The 26,519-nt window shown below is 44.3% G+C and overlaps 1 protein-coding gene across 23 annotated transcripts in view; it reads right to left on the reverse strand.

Moving 5' to 3' along the window:
- Nucleotides 1-26,519, reverse strand: part of SVIL (supervillin) — a 294,440-nt gene that overhangs the window by 83,131 nt on the left and 184,790 nt on the right. For 21 of the 23 annotated variants that reach the window (XM_079915216.1, XM_079915221.1, XM_079915222.1 and 18 more), the window contains 5 exons: nt 19,133-19,190; nt 13,429-13,520; nt 7,173-7,230; nt 6,907-7,058; nt 2,997-3,672 (listed from right to left, as the gene is read on the reverse strand). In XM_079915216.1, coding sequence (XP_079771342.1) covers nt 2,997-3,672; nt 6,907-7,058; nt 7,173-7,180 — 836 coding nt within the window. In that variant the 5' untranslated portion in view covers nt 7,181-7,230; nt 13,429-13,520; nt 19,133-19,190. Of the gene's footprint in view, nt 1-2,996; nt 3,673-6,906; nt 7,059-7,172; nt 7,231-12,949; nt 13,213-13,428; nt 13,521-19,132; nt 19,191-21,097; nt 21,278-26,519 lie in introns of those variants that run through there. The other 2 variants (XM_079915220.1, XM_079915210.1) reach the window with 2 other exon arrangements.

Here is a 26,519-nt window from a genome sequence, read left to right on the forward strand (position 1 = left end):
CAAAATACAATCAGGACCCATACTATTGAATTCTCTTAGAAACTAATATCCCTAAATATTCTAGCATAGATGATCAAGCAAGTGGTGACAGGTCTTGAGGTCAATATACTTCAATAACTAAAACAAGCTGCTTTAGACATACAACTGCCACATGAAGACGACCATCTTTACTGCTCCGTTCCAATGTGGAATAAACAGGAGTATTTTCCAACATCTTTTTTTTCTTCCAGAATAAATTTGCTTTATCTCGGGTTCTCATCCTTCCTCAATTCACCTGCAAAGCTAACGCTTGTTTGAACTGAAAAAATACATGTCGGAGTCTGTCTAGACAATTACCCCAAACCGTTATGTAGGATGTTCAAGTAGACTGCATTTTAATTGGTCATCACGCTTATTAGATTTAAATATCTAAACTGAACTTAAATTTAAATTGAGAAAGAAACACATATCCTCTCTGGCATCTGACCTTTTGATTTTATTCCTTTTCTGATTTTCCATAGGTTGACCCTGTGACACGGCGATTTCTCCTACTGGCTGATCTTTTCAATGAGATGCTCGTATACACAGCTGTCTTCTTAGCGTGCCAATATACTTATAAAACATATGTCACAGTTATATTCAGCGTATATCACAGTCACACTTCATACCCTAAACTGAGACCCAGTGGAAACTGGTTAGTGGTGTCCTTCTGCTTGGTGACTTTAAATGACTGCAACAAAAACAATCGCCCCAAAGTCTTGGGTATGACCACAGAAAAACAAAGAAAAAGACAGTTGTTAAAGGCGAGCGAGAAACACAGTAAGAAGAAAGGTCATGAGGAGGACCTTCAAGATGGCGGAGGAGTGAGACGTGGCAAACCCCACAAATACATCAAAAATACTTCTACGTGTGGAACAACTCCTACAGAACACCTAAGACCTCACACCTCCCAAAAGGCAAGAGACTCCCCACATACTGGCCGTGTGGCTGACAGGGTCTTGGTGCTCTGACCGGGTGTCAGGCCTGAGCCTCTGAGGTGGGAGAGCCGAGTTCAGGACATTGGACCACCAGAGACCTCCCGGCTCCATGTAATATCAATTGGTGAGAGCTCTCCTAGAGATCTCTGTCTCAACACTAAGACCCAGCTCCACCCAACGACCAGCAAGCTACAGGGCTGGACACCCCCTGCAAACAACTAGCAAGACAGGAACACAACCCCACCCATTAGCAGAGAGGCTGCCTAAACTTATACTAAGTTCACAGACACCCCAAAACACACCACTGGAGGCGGTCCTGGCCACCAGAAAGACAAGACCCAGCCTCATCCACCAGAACGCAGGCACTAGTCCCCTCCACCAGGAAGCCTACACAACCCACTGAACCAACTTTAGCCACTGGGGACAGACACCAAAAACAACGGGAACTACGAACCTACAGCCTGCAAAAAGGAGACCGCAAACACAGTAAGATAAGCAAAGTGAGAAGACAGAAAAACACACAGCAGATGAAGAGCAAGGTAAAAACCCACCAGACCAAACAAATGAAGAGGAAATAGGCAGTCTACCTGAAAAAGAATTCAGAATAATGATAGTAAAGATGATCCAAAATCTTGGAAATAGAATAGAGAAAATGCAAGAAACATTTAACAAGGACCTAGAAGAACTAAAGATGAAACAAACAATGATGAACAACACAATAAATGAAATTAAAAATTCTCTAGAAGGAATCAATAGCAGAATAACTGAGGCAGAAGAACGGATAAGTGACCTGGAAGATGAAGTAGTGGAAACAACTACTGCAGAGCAGAATAAAGAAAAAAGAATGAAAAGAACTGAGGACAGTCTCAGAGACCTCTTGGACAACATTAAACGCACCAACATTTGAATTATAAGGGTTCCAGAAGAAGAAGAGAAAAAGAAAGGGACTGAGAAAATATTTGAAGAGATTACAGTTGAAAACTTCCCTAATATGGGAAAGGAAATAGTCAATCAAGTCCAGGAAGCACAGAGAGCCCCATACAGGATAAATCCAAGGAGAAACACTCCAAGACACATATTAATCAAACTATCAAAAATTAAATACAAGGTAAAAATATTAAAAGCAGCAAGGGAAAAACAATTAACACACAAGGGAATCCCCATAAGGTTAACAGCTGATCTTTCAGCAGAAACTCTGCAAGCCAGAAGGGACTGGCAGGACATATTTAAAGTGATGAAGGGGAAAAACCTACAACCAAGATTACTCTACCCAGCAAGGATCTCATTCAGATTTGATGGAGAAATTAAAACCTTTACAGACAAGCAAAAGCTAAGAGAATTCAGCACCACCAAACCAGCTTTACAACAAATGCCAAGGGAACTTCTCTAGGCAGGAAATACAAGAGAAGGAAAAGACCTACAATAATAAACCCAAAACAGTTAAGAAAATGATAATAGGAACATACGACGTAGAGAATGGACTTGAGGACATGGGGAGGGGGAAGGGTAAGCTGGGACGAAGTGACAGAGTGGCATGGACATATACACACTACTAAATGTAAAATAGGTAGCTAGTGGGAAGCAGCCGCATAGCACAGGGAGGTCAGCTCAGTGTTTTGTGACCACCTAGAGGGGTGGGGTAGGGAGGCTCAAGAGGGAGACGCAAGAAGGAGGGGATATGGGGATATATGTGTACGTAAAGCTGATTCACTTTGTTATACAGCGGCAACTAACACAACAACATAAAGCAATTATACTCCAATAAAGATGTTAAAAAAAGAAAAAGGTCCTGAAAGTGTGTCCCCATGACACCTGTTCAATTTATTCTTTTAAAAAAGAACACACCAAGAATTATAAAAATCAAAAAGGCCAGGAAGCTTTCTGCTTCCGTAGGACCTGTGTTGAGACTGCGGAAATTAAAAAACCATAAATCGCATTATTTCTGCGGTGAGCCCAGACTTCCGCAGAGCGCCGAGAACCCCCAGATCCCAGACACAGCAGTGGCAGAGGGGACGCAGGTGTCTGCAGGTCAGCACTTACCTGGCTCGAGCCTCGGCAGGGAGTGGCAGGTCGCCTGTGGAGTGGCTCGGAGAGGCTGGCTGCCCAGGTGGCGGCCCGGGCAGGCTGTGCGTTGGCTTTGGGGACCTTGGCATTTCACCGAGGGCGCAGTCTCGCCCGGAGAACGGGAAGGATGCGGAGCCCTCCCCCGCGGGGGGCAGGTCTCGGGCTGGCCCGGTGGCACTGGGCTCTTGACCTCGTCTTTGGTTTTCTACGTTGAGCAGCACCTCTGTGTCGGAAACACCATCGCGCCGGTGGAGGGCGTGGTCCTTGGACCCAGCCATGCAGCTCCTGAGCCCCGGGACCTCGGTCCTGGAGTAGGAAGCGCCCGAATCTCTGCTGGGCTCAGCAGAGCGGTCACTTCTTCCTCCCCTTTTCTCAGCCGTCTCAGGGTCCTTCCTGGACTTGCTGTATCGAGACGGAGATTCAGCGTCGCCTTCCGGGTCCAGGGTGAGCCCATACTTTTCTGCCAGCTGCCGTCTCCTCTCTGCTTTGTACCTGGCGATCCTTTCGGCTTTGGACTCTAGGCTCTGGGTGTCCATGATGCTGGAACCGTAGGGGGAGTCACCATGGATGCCCGAGGATTCTGTGCAGTGTTTGGATCGAGTCTGCTTTTCTAAGGAAGAATCCAAAGTTTCTTCCTCTTCATTTGATTGGCCTACAAGAAGATCACACACACAGATTTCAAGCAAATAATAAAATGAGGTGATTCTACTCTGTTCCGTACACGATATGCTCCGAGCGCCCAGGCTGTGAAGGTCCGATTTCTCACTTACGTGCAGCTGCCTAAAATGATTTACCGGGGACGCTGAGGAAGTTTGAGGTCTGCAGTGAAATACGTAAAGGCCGTGACGTTCAATGGGCTGCGTAAGCTGGGTCAAGCATGGCCGCAGCTACAGCTCAGTCCCGACAGCCCTCGCTCTAGTTCAGTGCCTATTTCCCCTTATTTACTTTTCTGCTTTTGAGTTTAATGTTTCATGTGTGAGGCCAGAGGACGAGTTCAGACTCCTCTAGAAAAGATAACAGATATTCGAACTGCTGTAATTTGACGAGTGATGGATAGTGGTTTCATGGGAAACCACACAGGATCTGATAGTAACCATAACAATAATGGCCCATGTCAACATCTGCAGGTGTGGCTGTGTTTTTCGTTTTTTTTTTTTTTAACAGAAGTGGCTTTTTCCAATTATCCTCTGCATGCTTGATGTAGAAAAGGTCTACGGTGAAAACAGGAAGGTTACCCTCCAAATCACCAATAATCACTAACATACAATAATCAGTAATAAATACATGGATAATTTGCTAAACTTTTCTATACACTCTTTCTAGTCTTTTATGTGTCATTTCTTTTTATATAAGTGATTTCTTTTTTTCTATATAAAATAACTCATATTTTATGTAACCTTAATGTCCTACATAAAACATTTTTCTAAGTGTGGAAATCTTATTTTGAAGACATCATTTTAAGGTTTCATAATATTTCACACTACAGGCATTCCAGAATCAATTTAACCATTCTCATATTCCTGGGCACTGAAGTTGACTCTAACTTTTAATCCATCTTATTTTCTGATTACTGTTACGAAAGATAGTTGCACGAAAGTGGAATTGCTTTACCAGTAGGTGCGTCATTTTAAGACACGTGCTAGACTGTCAAACTAGTTTTTGTAAAGCTTGAATCGATGTACACTGGAACCTGCAATGTATGCTCTCACTAACGCCGAGTGTTAATTTTACAACTCGCCTTTGAGGATATGAAAAAGAATGTATACATATGTATAACTGAATCACTTTGCTGTACAGCAGAAATTAACGCAACATTTTAAATCAACTATACTTCAATTAAAAAATTTAAGAAAGCACATACGTAATATATAAAACTATACACGAGACTATCAAATAATCACATAATAATTTATTATCTATCTGTATCTGTTGTACTTCATCTTTATATCTCTATTTTGGATTTATATAAATAGTTCCACTTTTTTTTTTTTTTTTTTTTTTTTTGCGGTATGCGGGCCTCTCACTGTTGTGGCTCCTCCCGTTGTGGAGCACAGGCTCCGGACGCACAGGCTCAGTGGCCATGGCTCATGGGCCCAGCCGCTCCACGGCACGTGGGATCTTCCCGGACCAGGGCACGAACCCGTGTCCCCTGCATCGGCAGGCGGACTCCCAACCACTGCGCCACCAGGGAAGCCCAGTTCCACATTTTTAAAAATGTTTATCATGATGTCCTGTTTCTCAAAAAAATTTTTTTTAAATTAAATTAAAAATTGCCTTTGATTACTAGAAAAAGAGGACGTATGCATTTTTCAATTATTTAGTAGCCACTTGTATCATTATCTTTTTCTTCTCTGGAATATCTGGTCAAGCTTACTGCTCTATATTCTTTTGATTCACAGTGTCATTTTTATTGTTGTGTAAAATTTTATAGGAATATGAGCTCTTTATCTTCTTCATGGATATTTTTAAACTTCCTTAATTTTTTGTGAAGTCAAAGATCTTCTTTGAAGCACAGATGTTAATTATTATGTAGTCAAGTCAATGGACCTGGTCATTGGTGATTTCTGCAGCTGTTTCAGTGTTTTGAAAGTCCTTTTCCATTCAGCTGGAACTAAATACTCACCTTTGTTTTCGTGTTTTTAATTATTCTCTTAAAATTAATTATGTGATTAATTGGACCTTATTTAGGTTTGGGTAGGAAGTGAGGAAGGGGTATAGTTCCTCCCTACTGCTATCCCATTTTTCCCATTACTGGTTTATTAAATAATTCTTCCTTTTCTTACTAACGTGATGCTTCAATGATCATATAATACATGGACTAACATGTTATATACACTGGGGTTTATTTCTGGCCATATATCTCGGCACTCTGTCTACTTTTGCTTCTTCACGTATGTAAAAAAGAATCTTAGTTCTCTAGTTTTCTGACCGCAGAAAACCAGAAACTGTAGAGACAGGCAAACTTATCACATCACGAAGGGAGACCAGCATCTCTCTCTCAGGAAGGAACCAGAAAATACCGGATATAAGAGCAGCAGCACAGAGCCGCAGAGCCAGGGACGGGGAGGGCAGGAAGGGCAGCCCCGCGCGCGTCACCCTCTCCCAAGGTCACGTGGATTATCTGATGCTACAGCAACGTCTGAGTAACCAAGGAAAAGCTGTCATGTTTGACATGCTGTTCAGTATGAAACAGATACACAATGCATTTAAAGTTACACCTATTAAAATAACTTAAATAGGATGCTTGTTGCATAAACACAGAGATTAAGAGCCCCAGTCATTCGAGGTCCAGCTTTGCTCTTCCAGGCTCCCTGCCGAAAGCCAACGCTGTCCTGTGCTGGGCATCTGTGCATTCTATTTAAACCTATTATAAGAGATGCCTGTCTTACTCAGCCCTTTCCCAAACAAACCTGAGGGTCTCTGACAGCTGGGGCCCTGAGCGGGTGGAGAGAGAGACAGTTCCTGCCCTGGGATGGTCTGAGCGCGGGGGTGGAGGTGCGGGAGACAAATGACTGGTCATCAATTACCCAACTGGGGGGCCACTTCTCACTGCTGTGACACTGAGGACCACACCTGGGGCCCTGAGCAGGTGGAAAGAGAGACACAGTTCCTGCCCTGGGATGGTCTGAGCGCGGGGGTGGAGGTGCGGGAGACAAATGACTGGTCATCAATTACCCAACTGGGGGCCACTTCTCGCTGCTGTGACACTGGAGGGCCACACCTGGGGCGTGTGGCACAGCTGACACGGGTGTTGCTGCTGGTGTGAACACACCCACAGATTTAATACACATTTTACATCTACACAATTCACGCTCTTGGAACATCTCATTTTCCAGGAGTGCTGGATAGAAAAGGCTGATGACGGGCCAGCGGGCCACAAGCTCACCGATGTGAGGACTGGCTGGGTCTGTGGCGCGCGTGTATCTGGGCAGGTCCTCCTCCAGCAGATGATGACTCACTAAGCCCGTGCAGCTCTGCAAGAGGATGGGCTGCGTGTCGGTTTCGATTCCTTCTAGGCGCCTGGCAATTCTTTCTTTTCTGTGCAAGACACCAGCAAAGGCGTGGTGAGCCACGGACATCAGTTCTCAGGCAACACTGGACACTGCTCTGCAAACTCTTCTACTTCCTAATTATGTACAACGAACATCTTACCTTTTCATGTCTGAAAATTCTTTCCTCTTTGGTTCAAAGAGTTTTCTTAATTCTGCAACTAAAATAAGACAATAAAGAAGAAAAAGATAGTCCAGTATTTAGTCGTCATGCGTTCATTTTATTCATTCATTCGTTCATGCAACATCTATTTATGGAACTCATACTTCTGTTCATGGCTCCCATGCAACAGTGATACACAAAACGGACACAGTTCCTGCAAACTGTCTTATAATGGGGGAGGCAGATGCCAGATGAGCACGTGTACACACACACACACACACACACACACACACACACACACACACACACACACACACACACACACACACACACGTCACAGGCTGGTCTAAGAAGTAAAACCATGGAGTAATAAGAGTGAGTTCTATTTCATCCAGGGGAGCCAGAGGGAGCCTAGCCCTGAATCTCTCTCCAGCCAGCACAAATCTCACCGTATTTTAGTTTTATTAGGTTTAGCACAGTATTTCAAGCTTTCCATCATGCAAAACTGCAAACGTGCAAAAGTAGAGACTAAAGTACTGTGAACCCCCAAGTGCTACCAGCAAGCCGCAGCAGTCAGGAGCTCACACCACTCCTACGTCCCCCATCACTGACCTGTAAAGACCTGTAACTACCCGGTGGGGTTTCTAACGGTGCGTGACTGCACACCTTGGTCAACTACAGTTGAGATTAACCCAGTTCCTATGCCTCCCCTTACAGGCTTTCCCTGAAGGAAATGTTAACGTTTGCTTCCTGGCTGTAATTCAGGTGGACGATGGAAAATGTAACGACCCCTACTCTCCCGGCAACGCTGGGAGATGAGATGAGCGTCCTACTGATGTTGCGAGGGTCTCCCGTGACGCTGGCCACAAAGATATTGCACTGAGAGGCCAAACAATGGTTTCTCTGGAGAAATGGTCAAACTTGGCAGAGAACCGAGGTCTCTTGTGTCCTCCTCAATCAGGTGAATTCGTAAGGGCTCGTCTGACCAGCTCCCACTGAGGTCCTAGGAACAGAGAGCTGTGACAGCCCTGGGGCCCACGAAACATCTGCAAGGCTGAGTCAAAGCAGAAACTCACAGGATAGGGTATGAATGCACAGAATTGAATTTTCAGCTGCTTCAATTTCCACTGGATTTTTTTAAGTGGTTATTTTTATTTTGGGCTCTGCCGCATGGCTTGTGGGATCTCAGTTCCCCGACCAGGGACTGAATCCAATCCACGGCAGTGAGAGCCCCGAATCCTAACCACTGGACCGCCAGGGAAGTCCCTAAGTGGTTATTCTTAGTAGTGAGTGAAAACCTCACATGTGCGTGCACACACGACTTTCATACTGTCCTTTGATTGTGTTCAGAGATACCAGCCATCTTTCCAAATTTATTTTTAAATGACGGCCACCTGAACAGTTAGCTGGATTGACAGTTTTCAAAGGACAGTTGGCTTCACAAGTCTGTCTGTCCAGTGGCCTTCACAGGCACCAGAGCAGCTGGGGGTGGGCGTCTGGCTTCTCGTGTTTGGTGTAGAAGGCAAGGGTTTGGTTACCATGGTACCTCCTGCCTTTGGAGGAAGTGTGGCTTAGAGCAGTGTCCCTGATCATTTACTGGGGAACAAAATAAGGTCATAAATCAAGCTATACTTTAAATGGGCCCATGAGCTTGTTAATTCTTCGTGGAAATCTACAGTGAATCTTCTAGGAAAATAAAAAATCCCTCCAGTAAATAAGTTACCTCTCCGTCTATTCTTTCTCACAAATTAATTCTTGAGGACCAAGACCTGCCTCACTCCTACAGACACGAGACAACAGAGAAAAGAAATGGTGTGGAAGGCAAAAAGAAGGAGCAGAGAGACATCTGGAGTTTGGTTTCCCTTCTCCAAGTCTACCATTTAAAAGCAAATTTAGTAAAACACACATGTAACATAATGACTCTGGTACACCTATTCCATGTGAAAACATGTCGGTTGTATAAAAGAGAAGGATGCTTTATTTCAATGGCTGACGTGTGTGTGTGCACTTTTTTCATTCCTTTCCAGGAAACAGAACACCTTCATACAGGCACGTGCAGTCCTTATTAGGCACCCCCCCTCCCGCGTTTTGGTTGGGTTTATTATAAAACACTGGAAAAGAAGCTAATACTAAAAAATCATGGGAATTGCCCCGACTGTGGAAACATGTCATCACTCCATGTACCAGGTATAGAGACCACGGACTCGTCTATCATTGTTATCTTCTGCCAGCCCTGAATATAGTTTATTATTAGTTATAATCTCCCAAAAGGTTTCCTTCCTTTAAAATTTTTATATAATTTCAGACTCAGAAAAATTCAAAGACATATTTCATACGTTAACATTGGTCACTACATTTGACTGAGTTTTTTACCCCCTTTCTCTCTCTCCGTATGCATGTTTGTGTATATACACATGAATACAAATGCACATATTTACATATTAATCTTTCTGAATCATTTAAGAGTAGGTTGCAGCCTGATGCCCTTTCTACCTCTAAATTTTTCAGTGTCTGTTTCCTCAAAACAAGGAATAAGAATTTTGAAAAAATTAGACGCAAAAGCCATAATTCAATTGATGGTATGCTGTGTCATGTGTATATAACTAAAACACGGTTCAGAAAACAGTGATGTTCACCAACATAAATCCAGACAGAAGCCAGCAGCTGATCTAACTTCTGTTGTAACAAATTTTCTACTTTGCTTTCAAGTGCATTGAGACTTGTACCCTTTATACCTGTGATTTTAGCTGCTGCCCTTGTCTAACAATATAGATTCTGTGAGTCTAGTTCTTCAGTTATTTCTGCTGGGCCTTGTGTTGGTCATTTTCCAAGTAAGGCAATTTAAGGGACTTTGACATCAGGGCTGTAATACTTTATAAAAAATATTTAACTGCCTCATATACTTTGTATTAGTATATAATACCAATACTCAGGATAATTGGTTCCGTTAGGGGCTTTTTTTAGGAAACGTGGTTTCTTCAGTTAGTTCTGAGAACAGGCTTTCTGGTAAAGTTATTGTTGAGTTCAGTCTCCCAAGCCTGAGTACAGCAGAATCTTCCAAAGAAATATAAGTGGCGGGGGGACTGCCAAGAACAGCTCTCTCCCTGCCTGCATTTGATACCTTAGGCCAGATCCAGAATATTCTGAAGGCTTCTCTTTCTTCCCCAGGAGTAAATCCCCTTTAAGTTTTACACGTGGATGGCAGCCACTAATATAAAGACCAGCAACTTCTAAAATAAGTCATCACACACCTAGAGGAACGAGGGGGAGACCTGATGGCTAAGAGAAGGGGTTTTTTGGGGAGAATAAGAATATTCTAACATCGCCTCTGCCGATCGATGCACGATTATGTGAACCTGCCAAAAGCCACTGGACTGTCCACTTTAAATGGATGAATTGTATGGTATGGGAATTATGTCTCAATGAAACTGTTAAGAAAAAGGAGAGTCATATATTTGGTCCATTTCATAATTCATTAATGGAACATCTATTTTAATATGATAAGTTTTACACAGGTAAAGGGTCTTAATCCCTCGATTACCTGTTCGTGATACACAGTTAAAGGAAGTTCCTTACAGAAAAATCAATGATCATTTTAGAGCTCAATTTCACGGAAGCAAAAATCCCTCACTAAATGAACAGGAAGAGACTTCTGTAAACTTATAAACATACATGAAACTCCATGCCATTAAAAGTCATAATCAATTCCTACTTTTAACCTGCTATTGCTAAGAACCGAGAGAATAACAAACATGGAAGTGCAAAGTTCACTGGTTATACCTGGGTCTTTGCAACCACGCCTGCCCAAACTGATAAACAGTAAAGACTGTAAAATAAGACTATGGGAATTTAGATGAAATTTAGGGGAACAGGGACTCTGACACTTTAAAAGCATGTTTTAAAGGCCTTGTTAATTTAGAAACATAAATCTGGTGAGTACATAAAGTTAATGATCTTTGATTGGTGAAAATCATGATTTTTATTACCAATATGGTAACATGTTTAATTAAACTGGTTAATAAGCTTGTGCATTTTAAAATTTTGTTATATGTAGAGTTCCAAGTCGTTGAACCTTAAGGAATCTAGGCTCTCATACTGTTCTTAATTTTTATGATCTTAATATTGTCTATTATTCATCAAGGAACTGGGGGCAGGGGAGAGAGGAAGAGGGAAAACTTTAGCTCTATATAACTTTCCTTAATCAGTCAAGTCTAAGCTATTGCTAAAATCAAGCTGTTCATTCTTATTCTTTGCTTTGATCGTCTTCATAGACTTTTACATTTGGCTCAGATTAAATTGAGTTTGTCTTTCACAAACAGTCTTAAAAAATCGGAAGGGCCTTTCCATTTCATACTTGGGGTTCCAGGTGGGAACCCTTCACGGCATCTGTCCTACCCTTGACTACGTGGCTTCTGACCTGACTTGAACAGTTAATGCAGAACGAATGAGATCACAATGCAGTGCATTTCACTTCGACGTACTACGGACTATCAGAATTTTCCTTCTCCCACAAAATTTCACCCGCCTCCTTGTAATTCTAGACATTCTTCTTACTTTGGCCTCCGGAGCAACACAGAATAAGCCTCCATTTCAGTTGACAGTGTTGTTAAGTACTTGAAAACTGAAAAATTTCCCTGTTTGTTTCCACCGGGCCAGATCCCTGGGGTCCTTCAAGTATCCATCTTTGTCACCCTGTGTCCGGGCGTACGACCCACTCAGTTCCTCATGATACATGCGAATTTACCAGTGGGCCTGTATAAATTGGATTTCGTTTCTATTAGAAGACTATTTTTTTTCTGGTCTAATTTCTTCTGGGCTTGATCTCATGTGTTTTGTTGCTGCTTTTTTTTTTTTTGGTTTTGTTTTTTTCTGAATAGAAAAAAGTTCTGACCTTTCACCAAAGCTGTTTCTTTTTTTTTTTAATTTATTTTTTATTGAAGTATAGTTGTATAGTTGATTTACAATGTTTCAGGTGTACAGCAAAGTGATTCAGTCATATATATATATGACTTTTCAGATGCTTTTCTATCATAGGTTACTACAAGATACTGAATATAGTTCCCTGTGCTATAGGTCCTTGTTGTTTATCTATTTTATATATAGTAGTGTGTATGTGTTTACTCCAAACTCCTAATTTATCCCCACCCCCCACCCCTGCTTTCCCCTTTGGTAACCATAAGTTTGTTTTCTATGTCTATGAGTCTGTTTTGCAAGTAAGTTCATTTGTATCAGTGTTTAGATTCCACATATAAGTGATATCTGATATTTGTCTTCCTCTGTCTGACTTCACTTCGTATGATAATCTCTAGGTCCAGGCATGTTACTGCAAATAGCATTATTTCATTATTTTTTATGGCCGAGTAATATTCCATTATATATATGTACTGCATCTTCTTTATCCATTCCTCTGTCAATGGACATTTAGGTCACTTCCATGTCTTGGCTATTGTAAATAGAGCTGCTATGAACATAGGGGTGCCGGTATCTTTTTGAATTAGAGTTTTCCTCTTTTCTGGGCATATGCCCAGGAGTGGGATTGCTGGAAAAGCTGTTTCCTCTGAAGTAAGGGTTACACAGCTCATCTGGGATGAAGACAGCTTGTGAGCTGGTACTCCCCTGCGTTAGTGTTACATTTGGTAGAAACAAAGTTCAGGTAATGTTCACATCATTCCACGGGCAGAACTAGGCACAGGGGGCTGGTGGCTGATGCAAATATGTGACTGCATGTGCGTCTAGTCCAATGAAAATACGAATTCGCCAAATGTGTGAGAACCTACTTGGGTGAGAAGAGAGATGCTTCCGACGCAGTCTGCACTGCTTGCCCAGTGTGCACCCCGGTTGGGAGCTGAAAGATATCAAGTGTAAATGCCTTTCCTAGCGCTGGAAAGCATCAGGGGCTGGAAGCAGGGGGAAGGGGTGGAGAAGAAATGGGCAAATGAGCGGAACCCACCACCCGTGGAGAAGGTGAAAGGTAGGAGAGAGATGAGGTGAGGATGATTCTAGAACCCCTCTCTCATCCTCTGCACCAGCTTCCAGTGAAAACCTGAGGACGCCTAAAGTGAAAGGAGGGAACTTGTGGAAAGGTGAGGTCTAACCACGCAACAAGAGAGGTACTTTGAGGCTGATTCCTGGAAGAGACAGAAAGGTACACAGAGGAGAGCAGAGCTGGAGGTTAGCGTAGGGGCCTCCTTCAAGAAAGTCAGGTCACACAACACTTATACACACTGTGCACTTGTCAACCATCTAGAAGCCTCACCTTTCGGGAGGGCAGCTAAAAGCTGAGCATCGATTCCTCTTTTGTGGTTAGCAAGCGGTTCTTTGTCTTCAAGCAAGAACTCTTCCTGAAAGCTAAAAATAATTCCATTAAGAAAATGTTTAAAGTCATTTTAAACCCTGGTATCTGATATGAACCAAAACAGTGCAGAACGTAAAAATTATGCTACTGTTATACATAGTTAAACATGTGTGTGTAGATCACAAGTGAAAAGTTCTATTTGGGGGCGTTAACTGGTACCTTTTTTCAATTATTTATGATTTTGTTAATATGATTTTTGGGTGCAGCTAAATAATTACATCAGCATAGGCGGGGGCGTGGCCTAGGGGAGTGAAAACGTCGCTGTGCTGGGAGCCCGATGCCTTGGTTCAGACCGACAACCTCTTCAAGGGTCACCAAGAGCTGTGCAAGCCTGGATTACTCATTCAACCTCTCTGTGCTACAGCCTTCCTCAGAAAATCAGCAACTTGTCTAGGTGATCTACATGCTTTCCTCTGGGTTGAAATCAAAGTAACAAATGCCTTCAAACAAACAAGAAATCAAAGCATGGTGAAGAGGTCTGAAAGGTTCATGAAAACTTGTCTGGGAAAAACAAGAATCAAAAAGGGGAGACGAAGAAAGGAACTGAGCGCTTGCCTCGCACTTGCCTCGCACTTGCCTTCTACAGGAAGCCATCCCGGGTAGGAGCTAGCTTCACAAGACCCTCTGGGGTGTGACCTCCTGAGCGCTGTGCCGGTGCAGGCTTAACAGCCGACTCCCTCCTCCGCCCACCCTGCCCGCAGCCCCGCAAAGCACCTGTTGGGCAGCATTGGCTGGTGGCGTAAACACTCCCCTCCCCCGGCACTGCCACTCTTCCAGCTCTCCCGTGGCTCAGTGACCTATGCACGTGGGCACACTCGCTAGGGAAGAGGGGTGCGAGCCAGTCCCAACACCCCCGGAACTACTGTCAGCCTCGGCTCCCGGATCACGAACCCGTTCGAGGCTTTGCCCATGCGGCAAGAACAGTACATGAGGCGCACATCTCGCTCAGGCTCCTCCACTGTGTGCCGTCGCCCCGAGACTCAGTACCCACAAGTTCAAGGTCTCCGTGGGGACGTGCCTGGAGCTCGGCGAGACAGAGCTGCTGCCTCGCAGGAAGAAAACGAACCTAGGGAAACAGGAAACTCATCTTCCCCAGCGACACGATCACCTCTGGAGAGGCGGCAACAGGTCTGCAAACACACCCAGCGCGAAGCCGACCTTCCCTGTTGATGGTCCCCTGTCTGTGCTTGTGCCTGGCAGGGGTGCGTATCCACAGAGGCCCGAGGGGAGACTGAGGAAGCGCTGTGCGTGCCATGTGAGGGAACGCGTGGATTACCTACATCCCATGTGTAAATTAAATTAAATTTCAAGGATCGCCTGCACATTCCAAAATATGGCCATCCCATCTTCCTAGAGCCAAGCTCATCTCAAACCTTCGTTATTGCTTATAAATGTGGAATGGGAATGGGTGATGAGGGCCACGTTCACATCAAGAGCCTTGAGAATGAGCAGTCTTTGTAAACCACAGTCCAGTTGGCTTGAAGATCCTAAGACGCTTGCTGAGGTCAGAGACTTGGGATTAGCCCTGACTTCTCAAGAGTGAACCGCAATGCAGGGACAGTTCTCAGTGTTTTTTTCAGAGGTATGATGTAGTCTAAACCGAAACATTTAAACAACTGCAGAAAGGTATCCTACTTGAGGAATGGCACGCTATTTTAACTGACTGTTTAAATGCTTGGAATATCCGGATGAAGTTCTGTACTGTCTTTGGGAAATGAAAATCTCAGGGAAAAAATCCTGTATTACAATGAAATGGTGCAGCCCCTGAAACAGCCAGCTCCTGTGGCCACGACCTTGGGGTACAAATGTATTCTCTCATCTTTTCAAAAATAAACATGTGTGTTTCTAGTTTTCCCCTTTCATCTGCTCATCAAAAAGCTCAATGAAGCCGCTAATAAAGACTAAGAAACGACCCCCTACTTAAACATTCTGCTGAACTTCTACAGAGTGGGGTTCACAGGCCATCACCCTACACCCCTGGCTTCACACGCACTTACTTTCTTGAAACAAACTACAAATGTGTTTGTGCCGATGGAAAGGATTACAGGTGGTCAGAAACCAATGGAAAACCAGAGCACATTAGGAAAGTCTCTCCGGCCTCCTCGCGTGGTTCACTGTAAATGCTGTTTCCGCCTGAATTCTCACCTCTCCTGCTTCCTTCCATCCTGGCTGAGTCCTGCTTCTAGTCTGGGCCTCAGTTTAAGGTTGTTTCCTTAAGAAAGAACCCTCTGACCCAAGTGCCTGTCCTACCAGAGCTGGTTGTTTCTGTAAGAACCCTCTGACCCAGTGTCTGTCCCACCAGAGCCGAATCTATATTATGCACCTCTGTTATTTTCTCTCATGTTATCCTGTTTTCCTATTTACAGAACCAAGTGTCTCACTTTAAATTACTGATGTTTAAGAATATTTTTAAAAAATCAATAAACGTATAGGGAATGAATGAAGGAATGGCTCCAGTAAAATATTTCAGATGTCTAGTGTGACTCGCTCTGAAGTGTTTTACGTATACATCTTATACACTGTTGATGTGATGGGGCAAAGAGCGTTAGAAATACTGAGACTAATTAGAAGGGCATGCATTCAATCACATCAGTTATAAGCTTGCTTTCTCCCTCCCTTCCTTCCTTTCTTCCTCTCATCCTTTCTTCTTTAGAATAACATATAATTGGGAAAACATCTCTCCTTATTACCTCTGCCCACCTGGCATGAACGTATGAAGATATGTGTATGTTTGCCCGCGTGTGAAGTATTCCATGTTTCAAGTCTCCATCTTCGAGCTAAACTTTGCTTATTGGAATCCACGTGTCATCGTCACATTTTGTTCTTGCTTCTACTGCCTCTCTCTATGTTCACCAAACGACTGCTAACTTCTGAGGAAGCAGATGAGCAGGTCGAACGAATAAGGAGGATGGGTCGGAACCAATGACCCTGACTTGAGATTGTCACAGAGCTGTGACTGACACAAGATCCCCCAAATCGACGTGGAACCAGGTTTTGAAAAAGGTCACGTCTCTGCCCTGGACTTTCGACGCCCGAGGGTATGAGGCAGCAGTGAAAATGCTTGCAAGACACGCTGGTAAAGAAGTATGGACTCTTCGTGAATGAGTCACCCCTTCTGATCACCACGGCCGGTGAGACACTTACAAAGGCCGCCCCTACCCCAAAGCCCTGACAGCACGTCCTCTTGCTTTTCTGAATCAGAGGCACCCAGAGCAGCCTCACTGGTGGGGCCCATCCTCAGCTCACACAACTGGTGACTCCAAACCTAAGCTTCGGATGCTGGCTTGCAATCTTCCTCGTCGTCACCCACTCGGGGATCAGGGGTCTCTGCCTGGACAACCTCTGTGGGTCTTGGTGGGTTTCCACAGCTCCAGGTGGGATCCTCTATTTCAGCATGAAACTCTCTCTCCATATATAATGAAGACATGCTACAGTCTTCATTTTTTGGAATTATAATTTAAAAAGCTTCTAGTGTGAAGAAACACCTTTAATATGTCTTATTTACCTTCATCTGCTCTGAAATGGAGCTCACTCCTCATGACTAATTATTTTCATGCTTCTAGCTCTTTCCATCTGCTTCAGTAATCTAAAAAGAGCTTGCCCTTTGCTTCCACGATAATTTTTTTTTAATGTGTCCCATTAACCTACTTAAATGCCCAGCAATAGCAACAAGGGGAAATTTTATTAAAGTGAGAGCAGGATATTCTGCTGTCATTACCTCCTATCTTTTACACAACGTGGGATACGGTATTCCAGTAACTGTTCAGTATCCACACAGTGAAGGGCTCCCCGACATCTGCTCACTCTTCTATTGCAGTTTAAGTTACAAGATAGATGAAATCCATTACCTCATATTCTCACCTCTGGTGTCTGGGTGACTAGATTTCTTTGAAGGAAGCAGGTTCTTGTATTTCCAGCCCAGTTTACACTTAGGAGCATAGCAAGGGGGCCACTGTTTTAATAGGTACACATGAAATAACACCGTTTTAGAACGGCAGTGTCCTCTGAGTCCCTCTCCACTGGAGTGACTGACCTGCATTCATAGTTCATACTTCTCCTTCCCAACTCCCTTCCTATTGTTCCATTCTCTTAGTCACTTATTAGGTCTATTACAGCCAAACCAACCTGCTAGAGACGTATCGGGAATGAAGCTGCTGTGGTCTGAATGTTTATGTTCCCTCAAATCCGTAGGTTGAAATCCTGACACCCAAAGGTGATAATATTAGGAGGTGGGGCCTTTGGAAGGCGATTAGGTCATGACGGTGGAGCCCTCATGAAAGAGATTAGCGCCCTTATAAAAAGAAACCCAGAGAGCTCCCTGGCCCATTCCACTAAGAGCAGATACAAGAAATCAGCAGTGGGCAACCCGGAAGCGGACCCTCACCCCACTACGGTGCACCCTGATCTTCGACTTCCAGCCTCTGGATGTGAGAAATAAATTTCTACTGTTTATCAGCCACCCAGTCAACGGTAGCCTGGACGAACTAAGACATAAGCCTTAGCTTCTATTAAAAAGATGGAGAAGATGAGAAATACGGGAGATTGTGTCAAGCCCCACAAGAGTGAGATTTCATGAGTCAAGTAAGACAACCTTACTGATAACTCTGCCTCCCCACCTGACGCTAAGATGCGCACGCAATTCATCAAAGCTTTACCCCGTCCAGTGCGTTCACAAGGCCAATGCTAACATTTTCAAATGCAGAGCCAGGCTCAGCCTGACGAGGACAGTGGTGACACAACTGTTTATCCCGATGCTACTGAAATACAGACTTTTTAAGTAAAGAAACGATGTCTTACGTAACAAGCGCATCCATGTGGAATGAGGGGCAGATCTGGGTTGGGTCCTTCTAGCATAATAAAGTGTACGTTAAAAGCCACACCTGGCTGTGTAAGAGATAATTATTTTGTGCCTCTACCTGAAAATCTCAAAACCTGTTAGGGACAGCGATGTACTAGGAGGCATCTGAGATACAGCTGCCTTGTTTGGTACCAACTTTAAGTTTTGTATTATCTCATATCAGTTATGATGTACTGCATCAGGTAAATCAAATTAGCACATCAGGTAAATGAAATTAGCACCCATAACATCCTGCAGCCAATGGAACTGGAGTGCAGAAAGGTTAAGAGGCCAGGCAGCAAGAACTCACCTGGACAGGGGAGTGGCTGGATGGGTGGAGGGAGGGAAGTAAGGGGAGAAGAAAGGGCCGAAGGAAGGGAGAGAGAGAGGAGGAACAGGCTAGATCCTTTCTTAAAAAATGAAGAGCTCCCTTCCTCGAGGGATAGACTGCGAAAAGGACATCCCATGCTTAGAGGCAGGTGTGAGACAGAAAAGATAATAGCCCTTGACAAGTTTGTAATTATAGAGATACCAGTAGCCGGTTTTGCAAATAGTTCCCATAAAAAGCATTAAACACACAAAGAATCTTTGCTAGCTGCGTGTACTAAGTCAGCTCGCTTCGCGTGTTTTAACGAGTCAAACTCTGGGGAAAAAACACTTTTTTTTTTCAAACATTTAAAACTCATGAATTAGGAACGTAGGAGAATAATTTCAAAAGCTCTTACAAATCTTCAAAACTTAAGATTCCTTGAGCAAAGACTACTTTACCTTGGAACTATTCTTTGACGCGGGAATCCAGCAAGGCTTAAGTTTTTCTTGTTCAAATCTAAGGGGAAAGAAATAATATAAGATTGAAATACCCACACAGTCAGTTAAGACCAAAAGAAAACACTCCAATGGGAAAAAAAATTCTTCAGCCTCCCTTTGAGAGCATTTAAGAAAAAGGAAACCATGAACCAGAAATGTGAATACAAAAAGGACACCTTTATGAATCAAATTCCACCACATACATTTGACTTAGGCAAGTTTTTTTGGTTTTGGTTAATAGTAGCCAAGATACTCCATGGGTTAAAAAAAAAAAAATTCTGACATAGTTCAATGCTATCACTTAAATTCTCTATGGCTACAAGAGTAACTCAAAGCAATTAAATACTGAAAAACATGGATATTATCCTCAGGAAAAAAAAAAAAAAAAAGGAGCGAAAAAAATTGAACAATTTTGGTCCAGGTGACCAGGAAGGTTGAAAGTCATCACTGCCTGATATATTTGAGATGCTTTTAAAGAATGCATGGTGGGGGGCAGGCATGTGAGGGGTTGATGAACGGGGGGCGGGAACACTTCAGGTGTGTTTTTATTGCCTTCATTAAGATCTAAATAATAACAATACATCGAATTCGCCACTTATTTATTTTTGAAGACAAGACATATATTATGTAAAGACAGCTGGTAACAATCCCATCCGGCAAAAACACACACTGAGTGAGTTGGTTAATGAAAACCAGGCACAGACAAATGCACAGCCAGCCTTGGGTAAGTAATCTGTTTTACAAGTTTTGGCATAGAGCAACCGTTTGTCCACCCAGAAAACCACAATTAGACCACTTACGGAAATTCTTTCCCCCGTGGAAATTCCTTTTACTGTTTAATATTTGGGGGCAGAAGCTTGAGGAAAAGGAGGTACAAGATATACCAGATGCCGACATGTCGTTAGTCATTAAAATACACCCTGAATCCCGGAATTTGGAAATTCCGACCAACTAGAGAAATACAATAAAATGAAATGTATATTGCCAGTTAAACATCTAGGCTTTTCTGCTAATTACACAAATATCTTTGTGTCACATTTAGAAAAAGAGAACTCAGTTCGAAAAGCTATCAAAGCACAGGGAGATCAGCGTGGTGCTTTGTGTCGACCTAGAGGGGTGGGATAGGGAGGGTGGGAGGGAGGTTCAAGGGGAAGGGGATATGGGGACATATGTATGTGTATAACTGATTCACTTTGCTGTACAACAGAAACTAGCACAGCATTGCGAAGCAATTATACTCCAATAAAGATGAAAAAAAAAAAAAAGCTATCAAATACGGTAGAAGAAAATTCCTGCATCTGATGCCCCAGCTGTTCAAATCACTTCCTAATCGTGCATTTGGGCTCGAAAATGCTTTTATAGGCAATGGCTGAATTTCCAATGTGTCCTTCAAGATAACCTAAGCGTCTCCTTTTGGTTCAGTCAGTGAACTGAATCTGAGATGTCACTTCACTAGTTACATTGAAAGCACATCTTTTCCTCTGGGCTCAAAAGGAAGCCACTAAAAAGACAACATTTTGTTCCAAACAGTCTCCCATGAAGATTTCGTAAAAAGACAACCACCACTGCCTACTGGAAATAATTTAGTAGATATAACATTTGGTTTAGAAAAATATTTTAGCGAAAGTACAGCACATCCAGAACTTAATCCAAAGTGTGGGCATTCCAATTTAATCTGCAGTGTTTCCTCCATAAAGGCTTTAGTGGCTTAGCAATATCTTTAACTTACAACAGAAAAAAAGAAGTCATGTTTCTCAGCAATCGCAAGATAAGCTAACTTATAAAGTCAATGAGACATTTAAGGTATCCTTTGAGAAAACCACAGAACCGTGTAACAGGGGCATCCGAGATGAGATGGAGGATGCAAGACGCTCCCGACGTTATGAAATAGACACTTCAGTGCATTTTGCATTTCTCTCGCCTTACCTTGTTTCTCAGAGAACTTGAAAGCTCCCAAGTAGCTAGAAATCCCTGGGCTTCTGAACATGGTTGCACACAGAAAGTTCAGGGACAGAGCCTGCTCCACAGCTAATTCTCAACCAGCCACGGCCTGAGGCCTGTCTGAGCAAAACTAGGTTGAGCTTTTCCCAGCGCAGGGCTACAGCAGTCAGGCACTGGTGTCCTTGACAGTATAGTAAACGCAAAGCAAGAGACTGCAGGCTAGAAGAGCTCAAACCCCGTAATCAGATTACAAGCAGAAATTAGGCCTGTGGATGCTGAAATAGACTGGATTCCAGGGATGGGACATTTATGAGGTTACTACTTCAAAGCCATGGGCAAATCACAGCTTCCGCTTAGGAGACAATGCCGTAACCTAACTACCATGGGGAGAGTCCGGACAGCTCCTCCCTGCCTTAAAAAGAAACAAACAAATAAAAACAAAACCATACAAAGCCTCTCAATGTACTGGGAAGAAGGGAAGACTCCTAACTATTCCCAGGCCGCTCCGAGTCTGGCTTTGGCTAAGTTCAATGAAATACTTTACCGAACAGGGAGCCAAAATCCCATAGTTAAGACTTAAGATTATGAACAACATATGAGTGAAATTGTGGGAAAAGGACGGACAGATATTACTAGAGGTTCAAAAATTTTAATTGGAGACAGAAGCTCTTAAGAATTACTTATTCTACTGACCCTGTTTATTTTACTTTTTAAAAAAACATTTTTAAATTTATTATTTATTTTTGGCTGCATTGGGTCTTCATTGCGGTGCGTGGGCTTCTCATTGCGGTGGCTTCTCTTGTTGCAGAGCACGGGCTCTAGGTGCGCAGGCTTCAGCAGTTGTGGCTCGCAGGCTCAGTAGTTGTGGTGCACGGGCTTCAGTAGTTGTGGCTCGTGGGCTCAGTAGTTGTGGCTCATGGGCCCAGTAGTCGTGGCTCGTAGGCTCTAGAGCTCAGGCTCAGTAGTTGTGGCATGCAGGCTTCAGTAGTTGTGGCTCGCGGGCTCAGTAGTTGTGGTTCGTGGGCTCTAGAGCTCAGGCTCAGTAGTCGTGGCACACGGGCTTAACTGCTTCCCGGCATGTGGGATCTTCCCAGACCAGGGCTCGAACCCGTGTCTCCTGCATTGGCAGGTGGATTCTTAACCACTGCTCCACCAGGATGTGAGAACTTCAGTTTTGTAGTAAACCCAAACCTGCTTTAAGGACATTTTTTAGAGCAGGTTTGGGTTTACTACAAAAGCGAAGTTCTCACATACTCCCCACCCCACACGTGCACAGCCCTCCCCATCTTCGACATCTCCCACCAGATGCTATATGTTACCAAGGGTGAACCTTGGTAACACTGATACATCATAATCAGCATAGTTTAACCGCAAGGTTCACTCTTGGTGTTGTACATTCTATGAGCTTGGACAAACATACAATGACACGTACCCATCATTTTCTCTGCCCTCAAAATCCTCTGCACTCTGCCTATTCATCTCCCTCCCTTGGAGACCACTGATGTTTTTATGTCTCCATAGTTCTGCCTTTTCCAGAATGTCACAGAGTTGGAATCATGCAGTACGTAGCCTTTCAGATCGGCTTCTTTCACTTCGTACGTAGTATGCACGTAAGGTGCTCCGCGGCTTTTCATGGCTTAACAGCTCATTTCTTTTTTTTTTCTTTTCTGCGGTACACGGGCCTCTCACCGTTGCGAACTCTTCCGTTGCGGAGCACAGGCTCCGGACGCACAGGCTCAGAGGCTATGGCTCATGGGCATAGCCGCTCCGCAGCATGTGGGATCTTCCCGGACCGGGGCATGAACCCGTGTCCCCTGCATCGGCAGGCGGACTCTCAACCACTGCGCCACCAGGGAAGCCCAGCTCATTTCTTTTTAGTGCTGAATAATATTCTGGATTATAACTGGATGTAGCACAGTTTATTTCTCCATTTGCCTACTGAAAGACATCTTGGTTGCTTCCAAGTTTTGGCAATTATGAATAAAGCTACTCTAAACACCCACTGTAGGTTTCCGCGTAGGCTATACATTTTCAGCTCCTTTGGGTAAATACCAAGGAGTGTAATTGTTGGATTTTACGGTAAGAGAGTGTGTAGTTTTGTAAGGAGCTCCCGAGCTGTCTTCCAGAGCGGCTGCACCACTGCGCCCCCCCCAGCAGCGACGAGCGTTCCTGTTGCTCCCCAGCCTCTCGCCAGCATCGCGTGCTGTCGGTGCTCTGGTTCTGGCCGCTCTGATGGGTGTGTCGTGGCGTCTCACTGTTGCTTCCATTTCCATCTCCCTGATGACCTGGGATGTGGAGCATCTTGTCAAGGGCTTATTTGCCATCTGTATCTATTCCTTGGTGAGGTGTCTGTTCAGGTCTTTGGCCCAAATTTTATTCAGTTGTTTGTTTTCTTATTGTTGAGTTTTAAGAGTCTTTTGTATATTTTGGATAACAGTTCTTTATCAGATGCATCTTTTGCAAATATTTTCTCCCAGTCTGTGGTTTTTCTAATTCTCTTGATATTGTCTTTCCCAGAACCGAAGTTTTTAATTTTAATGATGTTCAGCATACCAATTATGTTTTTCACGGATCGTGTCTTTGGTGTTGCATCTAAGGTCACTGAGGTTCTCTCCTAGGTTATCTTCTGGCAGTTTTATAGTTTTGTGTTTTACATTTACGTTTATGATCCATTTTGAGTTATTTTCCATGCCGGGTGTAAGGTCTGTGTCTAGATTCTTTTTTTTTTTTACACGTGAATGTCCAGTTGTCCCAGCACCACTGGCTGAAGAAACTACGTCTGCTCCATTGTTTTGCCTGGGAGTCTCTGCTCCTTTAAGTAAGAACGACTCCCTGTATCTGCCTGTGTCGTTAATCTTAGAGGCAGTGAGGGCCTCACTTTCTCCATTCCTCTGTTGACGGACGTTTAGGTTGTTTCCGTGTCTTGGCTATTGTAAATAGAGCTACTAAGAACACGGCGATGCATGTATCTTTTTAAATTACAGTTTTGTCCAGATATATGCCCAGGAGTGGGATTGCAGGATCGCAGGGTAGCTCTATTTTTAGTTTTCTGAGGACGCTCCATGCTGTTCTCCGCAGTGGCTGCACCAGTTGACATTTCCACACCTGCCTTTCTTTTTGCACAATGTTAGAGTACTCTCTCAGGATCACACAGCTCGTGGTGTGGCAATGCCAGGCTGGAAGTCCACACCCTCTCACTCTCCCCAGGACGAGTCCCACATTAGCCTGGGCACAAAAGAACGGGGGCCACTGCTATAAACTCGTCCTGGACTGACGTCATGGTGTCCCCCAGCCCAAGAGCCCGGGTTGCCTTAATGGGCAAAAAGATGAGTCTGACCCCAAGAAGAGGAGGCAAGCCAGCTGCTGCCTGCTTTTTACAAATCTCACACGATTTCCTGGTCTGGTTTTGGTGCTACAGATGTTCATCGAGACCAGGGCTGTTGACTCCAGACATGAGTAACTAGGGCATATCTGAGACCCAAAGCAAAGACGGAAGCCGATGTGCCTGCTGTGGGTGGGTGTCACGAACCAAGCAGGCGGCTGGTAAGTCTCTGATTTCTTCTCCCCTTCCCAAGCCCTCACCTTATGGCAGAAGGACAAGGTACAGATGTTATTAGCAACTTTGAAGAGTGTATAAAACAGTGAGTCAGGAATTCTACTTCTGGAAATGTACCCAAGGAAGGAGGAGAAGGATAGTTACCGCCGTTGTGTTTATACACGTATAACGCTGGAACCAGCCCACACGGGGCCGTGGAGAACGGGTAAACAAATTACACAAGAAAAGCAGATCTGAAACTCCACTGGTGATCCGAACCCTTTTCATGAAATGTGAGATACACACACACACAGACATTATCAGAAAGACAATAAACATCCCAAAGCATTAATTATCTCCCAACTCAGAGATAACTCTCTCCATGTTTTCCCCTCTCTATTTCCAAAGTTTCCACAATAGGCATGAATGGCTTCTATAATTACCAAAATAATTAAGCACAAATAAAGATGAAGGTAATAGGTCCTTCTGAGATCCCAAGGCTTAGAGCTGGCCTAAAAATCCAGGGCAAAATCATGATGGGAAGCGTGCCCATGGGCCGATGGCACGAGGTCAAACCGCCCATTCCTTCTAAGCCTCCTGTAAGCATTTCTTGGCTATAAATGAAGCTGAGCCAGAGACTGGCCAACGCCCTCAACGACACGCAACACAGGCTTTCTCAAACTTGACCCCGGGGGGCCCTCCTTGAGACTCCTTCTGAAGTCGTCTTGTCTTTCCTGAAATGTGGGGCTATTGCGGGAAGCAAGAATATGGGTGCTGGGGGAGAGACGGGAAGAAAAGGTCAAAGATTCTCCAGGGATGTCTCGTAATGGGAGAACCCAGGGAGATGATTCTTGTTGTACAGCCGTGGACAATGTCACTAGGAGGCCAGGTAAGAAGGGTCACCTCCTCCATTGCCAAGGTCCAAAGATAAGGTGTTGGATGACAAAGGATCAAGGTGTTAAACCCTGAGGGAGTGTGCTGCGTGGTCATGGCTGTGGCTAGACCGGGGCCGGCGGTCCTGTGGCGGGTTCTAGCTGAGGACATCCACGCATCCCCGCAGGACAAGGGGCAGCTGTTCTTTGGGAGTCATCACCACGGTGGACGAAATGGAAACAAAGCCAGTGAAGAGGGAAAGAGCCACGTACCGCAACTGGCAACGAGCCATTTTTCTACCATACCCGGTGGGATGATGGGCAGAAGCTGGGAAGACCTGGCCAGCATGCTGACAGCATGGTGGGGTGGGCGCAGTGCTGAGTGCTCTAGGGCAGCGGTCCCCAACCTTTTTGGTTTCGTGGAAGACAATTTTTCCTTGGCCGGAGTCGGGGGGTGGGGGAAGGTTTCGGGATGATTCAAGCGCATTACATTTATCGTGCACTTTATTTCTATTATTATTACACTGTAATATATAACGAAGTAATTATACAACTCACCATAGTGCTGACAGGAGGCGGTAACGCGAGCGACGGGGAGCGACTGTGGATAGAGATGAAGCTTCGCTCGCTCACCCACCACTCACCTCCTGCTGTGCGGCCCGGTTCCTAACAGGCCAGGGACTGCTACCGGTCCATGACCTGGGGGTTGGGCACCCCTGCTCTAGGGCGCTAACTCATGTGGTTCTCCCTAGGAGATCCTACTAGTATCGCCCCCTGCAGATGAGAAAACTGAGACACGGTGTGATCTGGGAGAAATATGCAAGCCTAGATTGACCCTTTAAAACGCATCTCTAAAGGCAGATCAGCCATTCGCTGGGCAGACAGCCAAAATAAAATCAAAGAGGGAAATACAGAGGCGAGGTCATGACTCAGTGAGAAAATGATGCGCAGGCACCCTGAACGCTGGAACGTGTTATTTAATCCACGCAGGGATCTACAT

Source organism: Stenella coeruleoalba (genome assembly GCF_951394435.1).
Source record: "Stenella coeruleoalba genome assembly, chromosome: 2".
Classification (NCBI taxonomy): domain Eukaryota; kingdom Metazoa; phylum Chordata; class Mammalia; order Artiodactyla; family Delphinidae; genus Stenella; species Stenella coeruleoalba.